Here is a 17,176-nt window from a genome sequence, read left to right as displayed (position 1 = left end):
GCACACAGCAGAAGGAATGGCAGAACAAATAGCTCCACTTCAGGTGGTGTGTGTAGGATTGAATTTGGATTCTTCCAACAATGCTAGCTTTTTATTTTTTTTATTCAGTTCATCATTCTGCTGTGGGCATGCACAAGCCAGTCCCAAGTTGCAGCATCACTGAACAACAATTCTGCATAACTCTAAAGACGACACACTTGATACCCAACAAAGAGCTACTCTGCTGAAAGATAAAACAGCACATGATCTAATTTTGCATCTCTTGAAGTTGGCAAAGATAAGCTTGGGGGAAATGGGTTCAATCACAAGACAGCAAAAAGATGCAGAAGGTCTTGGGACAGCAAGCAATAGGGGGATCAATCCCAGTTTTCTAAGAAAGCAATATTTCAGGGAAGGGACAGTCTAAGCAGCAGCTAGAGGTTGGTACAGAAATAAGAAACACGCGCCAAGAAACTCCAGTGCGAGGAAGATGCACAAGCCCAGGCCAAGGTATGCCCGCATACCCCCCTTATGCTCACACGCACGCACACATACACCCAAAATTGTCTTGAGCAGCTGTTATTCCAATGAGATCACACCAGGCTAGGGAAACCACAACACGCACAGTGGCAAGCTGTTTACCTTGAAAATGTTAGTAAAGTGAAAAGTTTGAAAAAGTGGCAAACAGGCCGTCTTTCAGCATGGAAAGTGAAGGGATAGGGAAGACGAAAAAGAAAAGAAAAAGTGGTGAAGGAGGGCAACTTGAATTAGGATGAACTGTAGGATGAACTGTAAGGAGTGCCCCAAAATGGGGTTCTCCACAAGACAAAGTGGCATGCTGGGTTTGAACTGATAAGAGCCTTTTCCACATTCATGTTTCCTTATAGTGCCACTTTTACACCAAAAATTAGATCCCCTCAGTCCATCTAGCCCAGTAAAACCTAGTAGGGCTTCTATCCTGCCCCTTTCTTCAAGGAGCTGATGGTAGCAGGCATAGTTTCCCCATTCTTCTCCATTTTATCCTCACAACAACCATGCAAGGTAGGTTGGACTGGGAAAGAATGACTGGTCCAAGCTCAGCCAGTGAAGTTCACAGCCAATGATGCATTGGAACCCAGAACCTACGTGTCACAGTTGACACTGTAACAACTATACTGTACTGTAGCAGTAGAAAAGCACAAGAGACCAGTAGCACCTATAAGAGTAACAACATTTGTGGTAAGGTATGAACTTCCGTGAGTCACAGCTCACTTCTTCACTATGCCACACTGGCTGTCTATAGGGGGAAAGGGGAAATAGAAGCGATGGCTGCCTGTTAGAAGGTGGACGCCACCAACTGAGTGGCAGGAACACGATGTCCCAGGCTCGCACGTCTAGCCATGCACCAGGGTCACCTCCTAAATGAGAAATAACGGTCATTTTGGCCCTTAACATCTTGCGCCCTTAACAGTTTAATTTCCCCCTGCTCAGTTTATTTGGCTTTTTAGGGAAGCACTTAAGCTAAACAAGAAATACAATAGAGCGACGGGGAGGTTAGCATGGAACCACCATATCATGTTCAGCCAGCATGGTGTAGTGATTAATGTCAGAATAAGAACAGATGTCCAGGTTCAAATCTCCACTCAGCCAAGGAAGCTTGGGCCAGTCAGCATTATCTACCTCTCAGGATGGTTGCTAGCATCTAATGGTGGGGAGGAGAATGAAGCTGCTTTTTGTCCCCCATTGGTGAAACAGGTGGAGTATAAAAGGACTTTTAAAAAATCAAAACATGTTATTGTTGGGAATATGAACTGGCGCACGTTAGGGAGGAATCGGTTTATATACTTTAATATCCCTTTGGATTGGACAAACCAGCCAACCTCTGCGCAAAAGAATAAATGGACACAAATCTGAAATTAAAAATGGCAACATCCAGAAACCAGTGGGAGAACACTTCAATCTACCAGGACATTCCATCAAGGACTTAAAGGTCACTGTAGTTCAACAGAAACCTTTCAAAAACAAAACCCAAGGGAAGCTGCTGAATTGGAATTCATATGTAAATTTGACTCAGTCAGGCTGGGATTGAATAGAGACTATGAATGGTTATCTCATTATCAGAAGTAACTGACTTCCTTAACAGAAGCAAACTGATCTCCATATCAGAAGCTACTGTTTGCATCTACTCCTCCCTCCTCTCTCCACCTATATATCTGACCAGTTTCTTCTTGCCCTCCATGCATCTAATGAAGAGAACTGTGATTGGCGAAAGCTTATGCTACAATAAAGTTGGTTAGTCTTAAAGGTGCTACTGGACTCTTTTTGATTTTGCTACTACAGACTAACACGGCGAACTCCTCTGCATCAATGACCTTTGGATCTGTTATTTCCACCAGAGCTTAGAGGGTTATGGGTGGTTAATGTAGATAAGCCTTCAGTGTAACAGTCTTAAGCAGAAAAATAAGTATTAAATCAGATTCACAAGACATACAGCATTGAGCTTCGCTTCTCTCCCCAATACGTTAGTGTTTGCAGTTGCCAATCTAAAAATCCTCCAGTCAATGAACAGAAGCCATTGTTTCGCTTTTCTACCACGCTCCAGAAAGAAAACGAAGCCCAACTTTGCATGGATATCAATGAAAGAGAAGGAGCCACCCAGGAAAAACTCAAGTGCTCAGGGCAGGAAAGGAAATATCAGGCCAGCCAGGCAATCGAGAAAGGAGTCGCCCCCAAGAAGATACTTACAGGCAGGCCTTCCCCAGTAAAGGCTGTAAAGAAACAAAGAGAAAGAAAGAAACGGAAAAAGAAATCAGTAATGGGGCACAAAGCAGAGGGGGGAGAGACCAAGGAGCAACAGAAAGATCACGCAAAGGGTTAATCGGTTTGCGAGGGAGAGATGAAGAAGGGTGCGAGCCTCCCACTCACGTGGTCATCCATGCCCCCCAAAAACCCCCACACCAAAATGCCAACAGGCCAGCCTTTGGCATCACAGGGCCTAACTACGTGACACAATCTTCTGAGGTCCACTTCCAGGCCCTCTCAAGGAGACACACCTTGGGGAGTCCCCCACTCTGAAAGCTTAGATTCTCAGGAGTGGTGGTTTTAAGCCTTCCCTCCCTGCTCCATTTATCCAACGTGAAATGGCCTGAGGGAGTTGCTATTTGCCCTGTTAGGGAAACTTGCATTAATGGGAGAGCAAGATTGGGATCCAGTAGCACCTTAAAGACCAACTAGATTTCCAAGGTATGAGCTTTCAAGAGTCAAAGCTCCCTTCAAAGATTTCCAAGGTATAAGCTTTTGAGAGTCAAAAAGTATGAGCTTTGATACGCGAAAGCTCATACCCGGGAAATCTCGTTGGTCTTCAAGGTGCTACTGGACCCCAATCTTGCTCTTCCATTACAGACCTAGAGGTCTACTCATCTGAAACTTGTATTGTTGGCTACATTGGAGGACTAGGAAATGGCACAGGCCCCTAATCCACCAGTCCAAATTGCCCCCATATGCCTGAGAGTCTAAACTTCAGCTGGGAACTCCTAGCGTATGCTTGCTTTCCTAGACAGTGTATTGGCAACAAGAATCTGCCTCCCAAGGATTCCTGAAGTCTTATTCTCCCTTACCCATGGGCCAACTGCGAAGTATACGCCTGAGATTTGCTTCAACAAAGTCCAGCAGATATTCATACCAAAAAAAGTGGTAAGAATCTCTGTTTTTAGAAAGATATGGCTGTTTTGTTTTATGTATTTATAACTTGGCTGTAACCTTTCAAAGAAACTTTGAGGTGTACCACAAAAGCTAGTAAGACGAACTATATCTATTAGGTATATCTCCTGCTCAAGGTGCCCTGACAGGAGTGCCAGATGAACACAAGAGCATCACTTTGTGCAATTCCCATTTGCTTCAATAAAGCTTGGGTAAAGAAGTTGCTCAAAGCTGGTTTGTTTTAAATCATGGCCGATCTACAAATTTCTCCTAGACAAGCTTCATTGACCCAAATGATACAAGCACCAAGTTTCTCATAGTCGACCCCAAACCCCAGACATAGAAAGTAACTGCTTTTAAAAGAAAAATCGAATAGGAAGACAGTAATTCTTTAAAAGAGTGGAATGGCCAGACCCAAGAAAGGCTTGGACATGGAGGACAAGCCAGTGTCGCTAAACTGACTGTCGTCAAGGGTTTGAAGCAGTCCAAGCTGATCACGTGCGCCGTTTTTATTCCAACATAAAGCCGCATACTTTCACACAATCACACGCAAAAGTCTGCCCGGCACTCGAGGCCAGCTCTCAAAAGCGCACGAAAGGATGATCTCAGAGGAATAACGCCATTCCGCAATTACGGAAATCCCTCGGAAAGTTTAAAAGCAACGGAACACACAAGCGCGGACAATAAGAGCCACGGCACAGCCTCCACCACCACACGGAAATGAAAACCATCAATGAAAGAATGTAACCAACTTGTCCAGGCAGCTGCGCGGGCACCTCCTCGGGCCCACAGATGGGGAGAGCAGCCGAAGCGGCGGCAGCCACATGCTCCTCAAAGCTGTTGATGCGCGGCTTTTTGGTGGGCTCGGGGCTCGCTAGAGGGGTGACGCTATTGCGTCGCATGAGGGCGTTAGGTCCCTTCTTTGCATCCTAAATTAGAGCGAGACAAAGATAAAAAAAAAGGAAGAAGGCGATAGTTATGAAAAAAAGCAGTTTCTTTTCTTTAAAAAAAAATACAAGATGGGTTAATCGGTTCGCCAAATACACACACAAGAGTGAAGGCCCAGAAGGTGGGATAGAGTTCCCTATTATTGTTATCCTGTCACTATTACTGCAGTTTACACACACATACACACACACACACACACCCCAGAGGCCAGAAATACATTTTCTTTTGGCGGACAAGACTTGGTGCATCATGGGAGATCCCACATCCATCCCCTAAAGCAAGGCGAGGATCCGATTTTCTTTTAAAGCAAAATGGAGAAAGCAGGCAAGAGGAAATTGATCCTGCCCCTTACTGTTTTCTGTCATTTTAAGGTTTTGAGTCCTGTCCCACCCAGCCCTGACTATTGGAAGGGAGCAGAGATGAAAGAAAATTCCAAAAGGCGCTGGAGTTCGGAATACAAGATGAGATCAAAGTTTAGTTCCCATTTTCTCACACATGCTTCTATAAAAGAAAGAGATAAATAAATCCCAGCCCTGCTTTAGACTCTAAAGTGCAGATATGCACATTGTCCATTCCTCAGTCACATCGAATATGGCCTTAAGAAACACTGGGTCAGCAATGAAACCTTAGCCGGTAGCTGAATTTACACTGAAGAATTTATACTCAACTTATACTTTTCTTCTGACTTGCTAGAAGCGAAATCAGGAAGCTAACGTCTCACGTACCTGACTTATTTCTGCTCAGTACAAAAAAAACTACAGAAGCTACACGACCCGACACACTAAGGCAACAGCAAACAAAAAGCCCCAGCCAAACAGCAACAAGTTCAATCGCCCTGACATTCACATCACACCAGAGAATTCAGAGCTGGAAGAGGGGCCTTGGAAATCATCTGATCAGTACAGGAAATCCAAACCTAGCACATCTCCCAAGAGATGGAGGTCTAACCTTTGACTGAACATCTTCCAAGAGGGTGAAGGCAACTCACTGTTAAGGAATTTTCTCCCAATGTTCAACTGAACCGCAGCCTTCCCCTCACTTAAGCTCATTAGCTCTACCCTCGCCATCCGGAAGTCTTGGCCCTCTTTCATGGGTCAGCCTTTCAGGTATCGAAGGAGCTCCATAACATCCTCCCCCATCTCCTCTTCTCCAAGTTAAGCATACTCAGGTCCTTCAACTTCCTCCCACAGGCCTTGTTTTCCAGACCTCTCATCCTCTTCTTCAAAGCCATTCCAATTTCTCCACATCCTTCTTTTAAAAAACCCCGAAACCGGACACAACACTCCAGAGGAGATCTGACTAATGTGGATTAGAAAGGAACGACTGCTTTTCTTCTTATCTAAAACAGGGTATAACTCGTGTTTGTTTACAACTCAACCTATTGACTTGAGGAACCCTCAATGCAGCAAACTTTGATGAACTTATACATAAAGGCCTCACTCATATCCGCGAGGGAACCCAAAGCCAACCAAAACTTTCAAATGCCTTGTTAAATTCTTATAGAAAAAACAAAGCCTTTGATGGCTTTCTGGAAGTTTAAAACAGAGAGGGCATTCCACAGCACCTCAGAAGAAGTTCTAGACAGTCTAGTTTCTGTGAAAGAAAGAACTCGTTTGGTGATCTGAGGACCAAACCAGAATGGGCTTACCCCATTCCTACTCTGTTCCCCAAAGGGTCAAGACGATGGGAGTGCAGGGATTAGAGGTGGGCACAAATTGAAATACGAACCAAAGTTTGTGATGAACTGGGCCGGTTGGTCATGAGTCAGCCTCAGCCTCCACTAGCCACCTTTCCTCTTGCCCCAGAGCGTGACACAGTTCATGGTTCGTGAACCGTTGGTTCGTGGGAGCGCATTTCTGACAAACCGTGACAAACTTTAGATCGGTTGGTTTGGTTCATGGTTTGTCACTTTGTGGGGCTGTAGAATGGCCCCCTTGACAGTCAGATGCCAAACTCACAGGGAGTCTTCAACAGGCTCTTCTCCAGCCACCCTCCCAGTTTGGTTAAGATTGGATTTCAGATGTCCAAATTATACACCCCTAAAGCGGCTGCCCCCAGGAAAATTCCATTGTCAAGTGACTTGCATTGGTGCCACTGAAATACATTGCAGCACCAAGAAGTTGTCATGAAAACATGGGATGGAGTTACAGAATCTTCCTCTGAGGACAGCCCCTGGGAGCAGAAAAACTGTTCTGGGGCTGGAATGACAGCCACCACAGTGGAATGACTTGTATTGGCTCCATTGAAATACACTGCAGCACCAAACGTTGCAATGAAAACATGGGATGGAGTTACAGAATCTTCCTCTCCACCCCAGGTTTTCATTGCAATTTTTTGGTGCTGCAATGTATTTCAATGGAGCCAATGCAAGTCAATTGGCAATGGAACTTTCCTGGGGCAGCCATTTTGGGGGTGTATAACTCTGACATCCGAAATCCAATCTTCACCAAACATGGAGGGTGGCTGGAGGGGAGCCTGCTGAAGACTCCCTGGTATCTCTGACTGTCAAGGGGACCGTTCGACAGTCCCCGGAAGTGACAAACCGTGAACCAAACAAACCGGTTCGCGAACTGGGACAAGTTCGTGAAAGTTCGCGAAATGTGATGAAACATGAACCGCGGTTTGCGGCATTTTCCTAGTTCGTGCTCATCTCTAGCAGGAATAGATTTCTAACTCGAGAAGATGATAAGCCATGACAAAAGATACAAAGCCACCAAGTACGCTGAGCCACAAGTTCAAAACAAGAATCTTTTAAAAGTAAAAACTTAAAAGCTAAAACCTGTTCTAAATATTTCTTTTGTTTCCAGTTAAACTAACGTAAGGTAAAGGTTAAAGGAGACCCCTAAGATAACAACAAACAAGGTAGGCCGGGCCCACCTTCTAAAGTAGCTAGGTAGGCCAAGCCTACTCCAACTTCCACAGGTATTCTAGCCTTGCACATGATCCATCTCCCATGCTTCCACCTGACATCGCAGGGTACACCATTCTTCTTTAATAGATTTTAACCTCACAACAACCCTGTGAAGTAGACTAAGCAGAGACTGATGGCTCAAATGAACTTCGTGAATGTGCAAGGATTTAAACCCAGATCTTCCCAGTCCTGATTTGGCACGCTGGCAGCTTACTGACAAAATATAATGTCACTCGTGTTGGCTTCAATGTCCTCATCAGCTTAAAAACACACTTCCAAAAATGGAGGGAAGACTAAAAGGCAGGAAAAGGAAAACTAAGTGGGTGTCCGGTTATAAGGGTGCCAAAGAGAAGTTTTCTGAAGTCGCTGCTGCATGCAAGGCGATTGAAAATACTCCAATTACCTTCCAAGTGAGAATGACTCTCGGAGACAAATGCCACCTACAACACGGTCATTCGATCTTAGAATGGTTCTCTACAAAACATGGGGGCCTACCCAAGATGGCCAAAAGGCCTCTTACCTCTGGCTTGTCTCGATGGGTGTTCACAGCTTCAATGTTCAAAAAAATAGATTCAACTCTACAACCTTCCGATTGGAAAACAAAACACAAGACAATTATTCACAAAGCTTAGCCGATAAATTCGAAACTAATCAAGTATATTTTTTAAAGTAAGATCTCCTCCCCCCCCCCCCCCGCCCGGTATGTACTACTTGCAGAAATAGGCAGATTTCATTCGTTCAGCCTCTGAGCTTATGGCAGACCCTGCGCTCACCTTTTAGAGAAGCTCTGCAATCCCCCACATGCATACACCACATAGGAACTAGAAACTTGATCTTTTCTATATGAAAAGCAATCCTCAAATTTGATGGATGCCCCCAAAGCAAAATTCTGCAGTTTTGCCAGATCTTGCATGCCAACAGGCCTCCCGGTATATTATGGGAGCTGAAGGGGACATTCCTATTGCTGAGGAAGGAACCAGACCTCCAAGAGGGAAAGGGAGGCTGTCCTCGAGGTGCTATGGAAAATTCCCCCTGAGTTGCAATAGCTGTCTCCAAAACCTCAGGGCATAAGTGTTGCCCCCCCCCCGAACATAGAGGAAGAGGGATCATCTCTATAAAGATCGTGGCAAGGCAGTTCGGGATGGGGATCTCAGACTTCTGTGTGCCCCATAAGAGTTTGGAGAGACTCACCATAGGCCACGGGGGTCAACTTCAGCACTGTGTGGAGGGGGCATTTCAAATAAGGCATCTCCTCTGAAAGAAGCCGAGACAAGGACAGGCGATCAGTGGAACAGCAAAAGGCATTTTAGGCATACCAAAGGAGGGCGGGGGGTGGTGGGGGGAGGTTGGATGTATTAAGGCTGAGTTTGTGGCGGGAAGGCAGCATGGCATAGCCTGATCGCATCAGATCTCAGAAGCTAAGCAGGGTCGGCCTTGGTTAGCAACTGGATGGGAGACCTCCAACAAAGACCAGGGTTGCAGAGGCAGGCAACGGCAGACCACCTGTTAGTCTCTTGCCTTAAAAACCCCAGCAGGGGTCACCATAAGGCAGTTATGACTTGATGGCACTCTCCGCCACCAGCAGCCAAGCAAAAGCCCCTTTCCCTGGGACTTCGCAATTTTACTGCAGTCTACGTTAAACTGAGCTGCTCCCGGCGTCAGCACTTAAAAACTTTACAAATATATTGTAGTTCACAGAAGCTTACAGCACAATAAAACGGTTAACTGTCCCAGTGCCACAAAATTCACAGATGTTAACAACAGTTCCTTCTATACTCTAACAACAACTACTAATCTTGCGGTACCTTAAAAGACTAACAACTTCATTCGGGGACAAGTTTCCTCAAACCACAATACTTTTGTTAGTGTTTAAATGCGCCACATGACTACCGGTTTGGCTGTGGCAATTTACATGGCTAACCCTCTGAAAAAATGAGGACAGGTCAACGGGCCCCTCTCTTGGCTTAAAAGCATACCTATGCATCACACAAACACCTACAAACAAGGGATCAATGCAACCCCCTTACCGGCACTCTTGTCAAGGAAATAGGCCAACAGGCACCTCATCACGGCCTGGTGACAAATGACAAGGACGTTCTCCTGCCGCTCGAGTTCCATGATGACCGGCTCAAGACGCTGCACCAAGTCTTGGTAGGACTGCGAGAGAAACAACCTTGTGAAAAGGCTGCTGGGAAAGAGACGTGGAGCTCACCTAGGCATGGCAGTACCTTCCATGTTGGTTTCAAACAACATGGTTTCCTTTCGCAGATTTAGCTGGCAGGATTGTTTTATTGCAGAGGGGAACTGGATGGCGCAATTTCTTCCCCAGTAACAAACCAGCAGGGGAGGGGTCTCCCCCATAACAAACCAGCAGGTGAAAAAAAAAGGTTCTCATGATATCCCCCCACACAAAGCACTTCTGGCAGCTAAATTCACACAAAAAGGTTCATAATTTAAAACCGCCAAGAAGGAACTTGACTAGCACAACCGTGCTGGGAATGGAATAAAAAGCCTCTCGTTGGCCACCACAGCCCTGATCTAAATTGAATGAGGCAGCATGGGGCTGCAAATTTGCCTTTAAAAGAACAACAGTCACCTGTACCGTCTAATTTGTGCCCAAGCCTGGCTTTCAAAACACGCCCCTGCATGTCACAGATGCTTGTTTTTCTACCAGTTACCAAGCTCTAGAGACTAGAGTAGTATTTTAAGGAGCCCTCAGGAGCTCTGAAAATTCACCAGGGTGAGGAATAAAAGAGGAATGAGGGAGACGCGGTGGCCCAGCTGCTTAGAACGGACTTGAGGCCTTGAATATTCTCTCCCCCCAGCCATTCAGCTGACTTCATTCTTTAGACTGAGGGGTGTTTTTAAATGTTTGCTCAGCTAAACAAGTTCATGAAAAGCATAGAATTTGAAGAAGTTTGTGGAAGCTCCCTGAGCAACACATCCTCACATGAACAAACACCTTCCACACCATGAGATGCAGCTGTAGGTTCGAACCCAGGACCTCAGCAGGTGGCCTTGGGTAAGTGGTTGGGCTGCGAATCAGCATTCTGCTGGTTCGACTCCCACTACTGCCATGAGCACAGCAGGGCGAGCCACTCCTCTCAGCCCCAGCTGTACTGTGGAGATAACAACAGCACTGACTTTGTTCACCGCTTGGAGTGAGGCACTAGTCTGTCTAGAAGAGCGGTACAGAAGTGCAGTTGTTTTAATTAACTGAGGGGAAGCCAAAGGCAGTGCCTCAAGAAATTAGATGCTATTCTTTCAAATTCAATTTTCCAAATCAGGCAGTGCGTTCATGTGTGGTGGCCCACAAGCCCAAGCAGGCCCTGGATGCTCATCTGAGCAGCTGACCCAGGAGGGAGATTCTTAGCCACTGCAGAATGACCTAAGCCCGCCCTGCTATGCATCCTTTTGCCAACATTTGCACAGATAGAAGAAGGAATTGCTCCAGCTAGCAAGATGTGAAAATGAAGTTCAACCATTTCTGCTACCAATTAGACTAGAAAAGCTCAGAAATGTACCCATCTGGGTTCTGCCACTCCGGAAATAATTCCATTCCTAAATTCGGTCATGAAGTAGTTCAATTTTACTTAAAAAAAGACAGAGAGGTAGGAATTGGCCTGGTCTATCCAAGCCAGCAGCAGAACTCCTGGTCTAACCCACAATGTGTCCCTCGGAAGGCACTTGTCCCCAGGGAATCAACCAGCTAATGTCCAGAACGCTTCTGAGCTATACCCAAATTTACTGTAGCTTGGTCCGGTGGCACCTTAAGAAACCAATAACATTTTCAGAACATAAGCCTTTGAGCTCCCACACAAAAAAAAACTATTACAGCAACATCTCTGTTCGCAACGGTTTAGGCACTCCGGTTAACAATACATACCTCCCCGGATGGATAACGATAATAATATTTGTCCTGGTCACGCAAAGCAAACTCTTCTGGGTACTTCTCCTTGATTTCATCGTAAGTCATCTCTTCGCACACCCCCTACAAGAGGGGAAAAAAGCACCTTGCTGCTATTTGTAACAGACTGGAGGGGGAAAGATGCCACACAGGTAGACCCCTTCCCTTCAGCTTCCTGAAATGTGACCAGAGGTTAAATATTGTGGCAAAGCATGGGTATCAAGCTAGTAAAATAAAATTATAAGGTATCTTAGTTTTTTTTACTGTTTCTGTGATTGTTGTATTATAATCCTGATGTTGTTGATGTCAATTGCCAAGGCTGTGAGCTATCATAATAATGATGATATCTTAATAAATGCAACTAATACCCTCCCCCCTACACCGGATAAAAGGATGTTAAGTGGAGACGAAAGAGAAACAAAAACTTTTCCACTCAGTGATCCATGAAAGGTTTCCAAGGAGTTCATGGCAAGTTCCCCCCCCCTTCAAAACTATCTCCACAACCAACCTGTGGGGTAAGTCAGGCTGAGAAAAGAGTGACTGCCCCAAAATCACTGAGCTGTCCAACAAATCAGGGATTCAACCGTGAACCTCTGGTCCTAGTCTGACACTCTAACCACCACACCGGCTTAGTTCAATGTCCAAGCAAAACTCTTACCGCATCAATCTCATTCAGGGCCTTCCACTGTTCATAAGGCAGGTCCAAGGCTTCGGCCGTTTGGATCGTCCTCTTCAGTTGGCTGGTCCACACTTTGAGGTCTTTCAGGTTCTGCTCCTGAACAAACCGGTTCAATGCGAAGGAAAACTAGAACGGGAAAACGAATGAGATAGTTACGGCCTTCCGCTCCATGCCCTGTAACTTTCTGCCAGTTCCCCTTGGAATCTCGGACAGTTGGCATCTCCCCTCAGATGCCACCTTGCGGGGAGGCATCTCCCCTCTCTCCCCATGGGTTGTTTTGATGACTAACAAGAACCCAAAATTCAGTTGGAGATCAACGACTGAATTCAGAATAAAGCATACAAACTTTTCTCTGTTCTTTGCATCCATATGGATTTGGACCGAAATGTGAACGAGTCTAGGAATATTTTTGTCATGATGCAACACGTGCTCGCTGATGAGCCCCCATTCACATTGGCACAAATCCAATCTCAGGCATGCTTCCAACAGAGTTCAATGGGGTTTTCTCCCAAGTAAGGCCACCCAGGATTTCAGCTACAGCCTCTCTAAAAGGGTCTCTTCCACCATTACCTTCTTGCCTCTGCCGGAGAGCCCCGAGTCTCCACCAATCTTCCCTTTGAGGTTGTATTCGCTCTCACCGTGACGGCACAAGTAAATAGTGCGGGGCTGGACGTGGATGTTCATTAGGTAATAGACAATTCGACTTTGGATGTGGTCCTGGACCCTGTTCACCAAGTATCTCCGGCCAACGTCGATCACTTTGATCAGCGACAGCTCTCTGGCGAGTAAGATAACAAACCTCGGTGAAAAATCAAAGCCATCCACCCTATAATACGGCAAACTTTTTTTAGAAGTGCAAAAACGCATGTGGGACTCAACTTGCCCACATTTGTGATTTCACAAAACAAGCAGATAAAGTCCAGAGGTGTTTGGTGGTCACTAGATGTGTATCAGTGTTAAGGGGTGTATGAAATTATACCAAGAACTGACAATAACAGTCCGATCCTATGCAAAAAATGCATGGGTAAGCCATACGACCAAGGATAGCCACGCTGGATCACACTGAATGGTACAGCATCGTTTTCCATACAGTGGCCAGCCAGATGAACCCAGGAAGGCCTATGAATAAGGCACAGGAAAAAGATAAAAACTCCTTGCTGTCCCCAGAACTGGTATACAGAGGATTACTGTCTCATGGCCACTGACAAATTTCTCTGAATTTGTCCAATTTTCTTTTAAAACCAGCAAAGCTAACGGCCCTCACCACATCCAGTGGCAGAGAATTATGCCAGTTAAAGTGCACCAATTTCAATGGGCTCAGGGTATACCGATCTCCGCACACAGGAGCAGAATAAATTCCCTTCCTCCGACTCGGCACTCAGATTTTCAGGTACCACCCGGATCATCTCAATTCCCCAGGGAGTCTTTGAGTGGAAACTGGTAAGGCAGCCCTCCTCCGCAGGCATGGAGGCATTCTTGCAGGCGCACATGCACTCTTGTTGCAAGCTCACAGAAGAAACTCTTAGATCTGCAAACATCCTAAAGATTTGTCGGCTTTATTGTTTTCGATTTCAGTGCATTCCTCTGACACCCAGCAAGCACAGAAGCAGGCTGGTTTTGACAAACTTCTAAGCAAGTACGCATAAGTGACAAAGCATACATTTATCGAGGGGGGGGGGTAGCTTTGTGCATAGGGTTGGACTAGATGACCCTTTGGGTTCCTTCCAGCTCTGTTTTTATCAATTGTTTCTAAAAGGAAACAGAGATGTTCCTGCTGAGCAACTGGCAGGCCAGTGTTTTTGCCTTTTCGGTTTAAGTTCCCTTACCGATCAGAGTCATCTGGGTCCAGAGGTTGGTAGCTCGACTGGTAACAACTGATCCTCTTCATAAAGTCTTCCATTGCATCCGCTGAGTTACAGTCCTTATAATCTGGGCTGGAGAGCTTGACTTCCTAAAGCAAAATGCAAAGAAAAACCCCGCGGGAGCATGATGTCCACTGAAAACCAAGAAGGTTTTATCGCTCTATTTATCAAAATTTACACCCCGCCTTTTTGCCCTTATAAGGGTCCCCAAGGGAATGGCTGACAGTGTGTGCTTAATAAAGTGTCCGAATCATCAGACTATTTCAGGGCCTAACTGGGACTCTCGTTTCAGGGGTGCACATCAGTACCCCAAGCCCTCCAAAATTCTGCTTGGAGATCAGGAGACTCTCACAAAAGAAGTTGAAGGATGAAGAGAGTGTCTGCAGTGGGAGAGGGGAAGTTAGGAAAGAGCACGCAAGGCTCATTCACCAAACGGGCACTTCAGGGTTTCCAACCTTCAGGTAGTGGCTGGAGATCTCCTGCAATTACAACTGATCTCCAGGTGACAGTGATCAATTCCCCTTAAGAAAACAGAAAAGAGTCCAGTAGCACCTTTAAGACTAACCAACTTTACTGTAGCACAAGCTTTCGAGAATCACAGTTCTCTTCGTCAGATGCATCTGACAAAGAGAGGTGTGGTTCTCGATGGCTTATGCTGCAATAAATTTGGTTCGTCTTAAAGGTGCTACTGGACTCTTTTCTATTTTGCTACTACAGACTAACACGGCTAACTCCTCTGAACCTTAAGAAAATAGCTGCCTTGGAAGGTGGACTTTATGGCATTATGCCTAGCTGAGGTCCCTCCCCTCTCCAAATCCTGACATTCACAAGCTCTGCAACCTAAAATCTCCAGTAATTTCCCAACCCTACAGCGCTTCCATCAGCAGAAACAACTTTTATTGCCCTTTTTACCCAGAGAGCGAAGGCCGTACTGAGTCCAGGAAGACTCAGCGCTATGCACGCGGAATGGGCCTGATTTGTGAGAGCATTGTCAGTGAGCCATGCTGGCCTTCAGCTCAAAATGCACTTCTGTGCCGAACAAGACCCTGTCACCGAAGAAAGGCAGTCTGTTCTTACCATAATGTTGGTGGCGACGACATTTGGGTCGTTGCAGATGGATTCGATAAAGAACACCTGAGGGGGCCAAAATAAATGCCCGGTTAAGAATTTTGTCATGGGAAACGAGCAAAGGGTTCTGTGCCCAAAGACACAAAACAATGAACAATTTTTCACATCTGCCATACGAATCGGGTACCAAGGATGGAAGGGTGGCAAACAGGGGTGGGTGGGAAACTAGGGGTGCCAGTTTTTAAACTGGTCTGTTTAGCTGTCCCTTTAATATCAGTTTGATCTGCAGCAATTATCGAGTGACACTGTTGAACTCCATGCCATGAAAAACTTCCATTTCTGCATATTCCATTTTACAGGGACAGGAATGTTTGTCCTAGCCAGCTAGGAACCTTAGGGGAACAAGTACTGAAAAAGACACAAACTCAGGGCCAAGCTACAAGTGACGAATGACACTTGAACGGCAAGTGAACAGGCTCACGTGTATTCCTCCCTGTTCACTTGTGCTCCACTTGCACTCCACTCAGGGCCAAGCTACAAGTGATGAATGACACTTGAACGGCAAGTGAACAGGCTCACGTGTATTCCTCCCTGTTCACTTGCACTCCACTGATCAAGTGGAATGCAAGTGAATGGCAAGTGAACAGGGAGGAATACACGTGAGCCTGTTCACTTGCCGTTCAAGTGTCATTCGTCACTTGTAGCTTGGCTCTCAGTATTCAAACATTTAAATTGCCATTTTTGCTCAAATATGAGTGGGGGAAGAGAATAGATCTATCCCTTGGAGTAAAAATGTCCAGCAACGACTCTGTTGTTTCATTCCTCTGTGAACCACCTCAACACAAGCCAATTATCGTTCAGTTACTCACTTTGAATCCATTTTCTTTGGCAAAATGTAGGATCATTGCTCTTCTGTCCCGTGTTGTATTGGTAGCATCAAAAACCTTTCGGGGGGAAAAAATAGAATGTTAAACAGATTTGCACACTGCTGATTTATAGCTTTAAGTATTTTTTATGTATTGTCCTGGTAAAGAAAGATGAGGTATACATACACTTCAGGAGAAGTTCTCCAGATAAACAGCCCTCAATTCTAATCACTGATACATTTCCCTTTCTCTACTCATTTTATCTAACCCCTTATTAGAGTTTAGAGTACACAAAACACCAAGAAGCAGATCCAAGCATGTACGATTCTTACACCTATTTTTCGCAATTCCAGCACAGCACAAGAAAAGAAAACACATGCACATCTGCTTCAAATCAGATAATATTGACTGCGGCCATCTGTTGCCGGTTATATTGTATGAAATGCTGAATTGCTGATTGTTTTTTACATGCTTTATTGGTTTTATGGAACATGTGATATTTATTATGGTTTTAAATGATGTGATCCGCCCTGAGTCCGCTTGCATGGAGGGCGGAATAAAAGTCCAAAATAAGTATCTAAATAATAAAAACAATGTGAAATGAGCATTCCATAATCAAATCCTTGCTTTGAAAGTTACATCAGAAGTTATACCAGTCAAGGAAGTATTTGATTTTCAGGTAGCCAATGTGGCGTAGCGATTAAAGTGTCAAGACTAGAATCCGGGACACCCAGTTTCGACATCCTGCTCCATCATGGGAGCTTGTTGGGGGACCTTGGGGCAGTCACAGACTCGTGGCTTAACTCACCTTGCAGGGTTGTTAGGAGGATAAAATGCAGGAGAGGGGAACAAAGTAAGCTGCTTTGAGTTCACATTGGGGAGAAAAGCAGGGTATAAATGAAGTAAAATAAGTAAATCATAGGAAGCCTTCCACCGCCTCAGCATTTAAAAACTTTTATTTCAATTTGTCAATTTTCTTCATGGTAGTTTTATAATAATAACAACATTCGATTTATATGCCCTTCAAGACAACTTAACACCCACTCAGAGCAGTTTACAAAGTACGCTATTATTATTATCTCCACAACAATCCCCCTGTGAGGTGGGTGGGGCTGAGAGAGCTCTGAGAGAGCTGTGACTGACCCAAAGTCACCCAGCTGGCTTCCTGCGGATGGAGTGGGGAATCAAACCCGGTTCTCCAGAGTGGAGTCCCGTTCCTCTTAACCACCACACCGAACTGGTGTAGTTCAACTTGCTAGTTTAAAAAAAAATTGTATA

General features: G+C 45.3%; 1 protein-coding gene across 2 annotated transcripts in view; it reads right to left on the bottom strand.

The window, feature by feature from the left end:
* The window catches only part of PFKFB3 (6-phosphofructo-2-kinase/fructose-2,6-biphosphatase 3), a 37,487-nt gene that overhangs the window by 5,183 nt on the left and 15,128 nt on the right, over positions 1-17,176 (bottom strand). Inside the window, exons 5-15 of one of the 2 annotated variants that reach the window (XM_054988361.1) lie at positions 15,902-15,976; positions 15,042-15,098; positions 13,929-14,053; positions 12,673-12,880; positions 12,082-12,228; positions 11,403-11,507; positions 9,544-9,673; positions 8,708-8,770; positions 8,037-8,101; positions 4,410-4,586; positions 2,704-2,726 (exon numbers count right to left, since the gene is read on the bottom strand). In XM_054988361.1, the coding sequence (XP_054844336.1) occupies positions 2,704-2,726; positions 4,410-4,586; positions 8,037-8,101; positions 8,708-8,770; positions 9,544-9,673; positions 11,403-11,507; positions 12,082-12,228; positions 12,673-12,880; positions 13,929-14,053; positions 15,042-15,098; positions 15,902-15,976 (1,175 nt within the window). The remainder of the gene's footprint in view (positions 1-2,703; positions 2,727-4,409; positions 4,587-8,036; positions 8,102-8,707; positions 8,771-9,543; positions 9,674-11,402; positions 11,508-12,081; positions 12,229-12,672; positions 12,881-13,928; positions 14,054-15,041; positions 15,099-15,901; positions 15,977-17,176) is intronic. The other variant, XM_054988362.1, reaches the window with a different exon arrangement.

Source organism: Eublepharis macularius, chromosome 9 (genome assembly GCF_028583425.1).
Source record: "Eublepharis macularius isolate TG4126 chromosome 9, MPM_Emac_v1.0, whole genome shotgun sequence".
Classification (NCBI taxonomy): Eukaryota; Metazoa; Chordata; class Lepidosauria; order Squamata; family Eublepharidae; genus Eublepharis; species Eublepharis macularius.
This window is presented reverse-complemented; position numbering and strand designations above follow the sequence as displayed.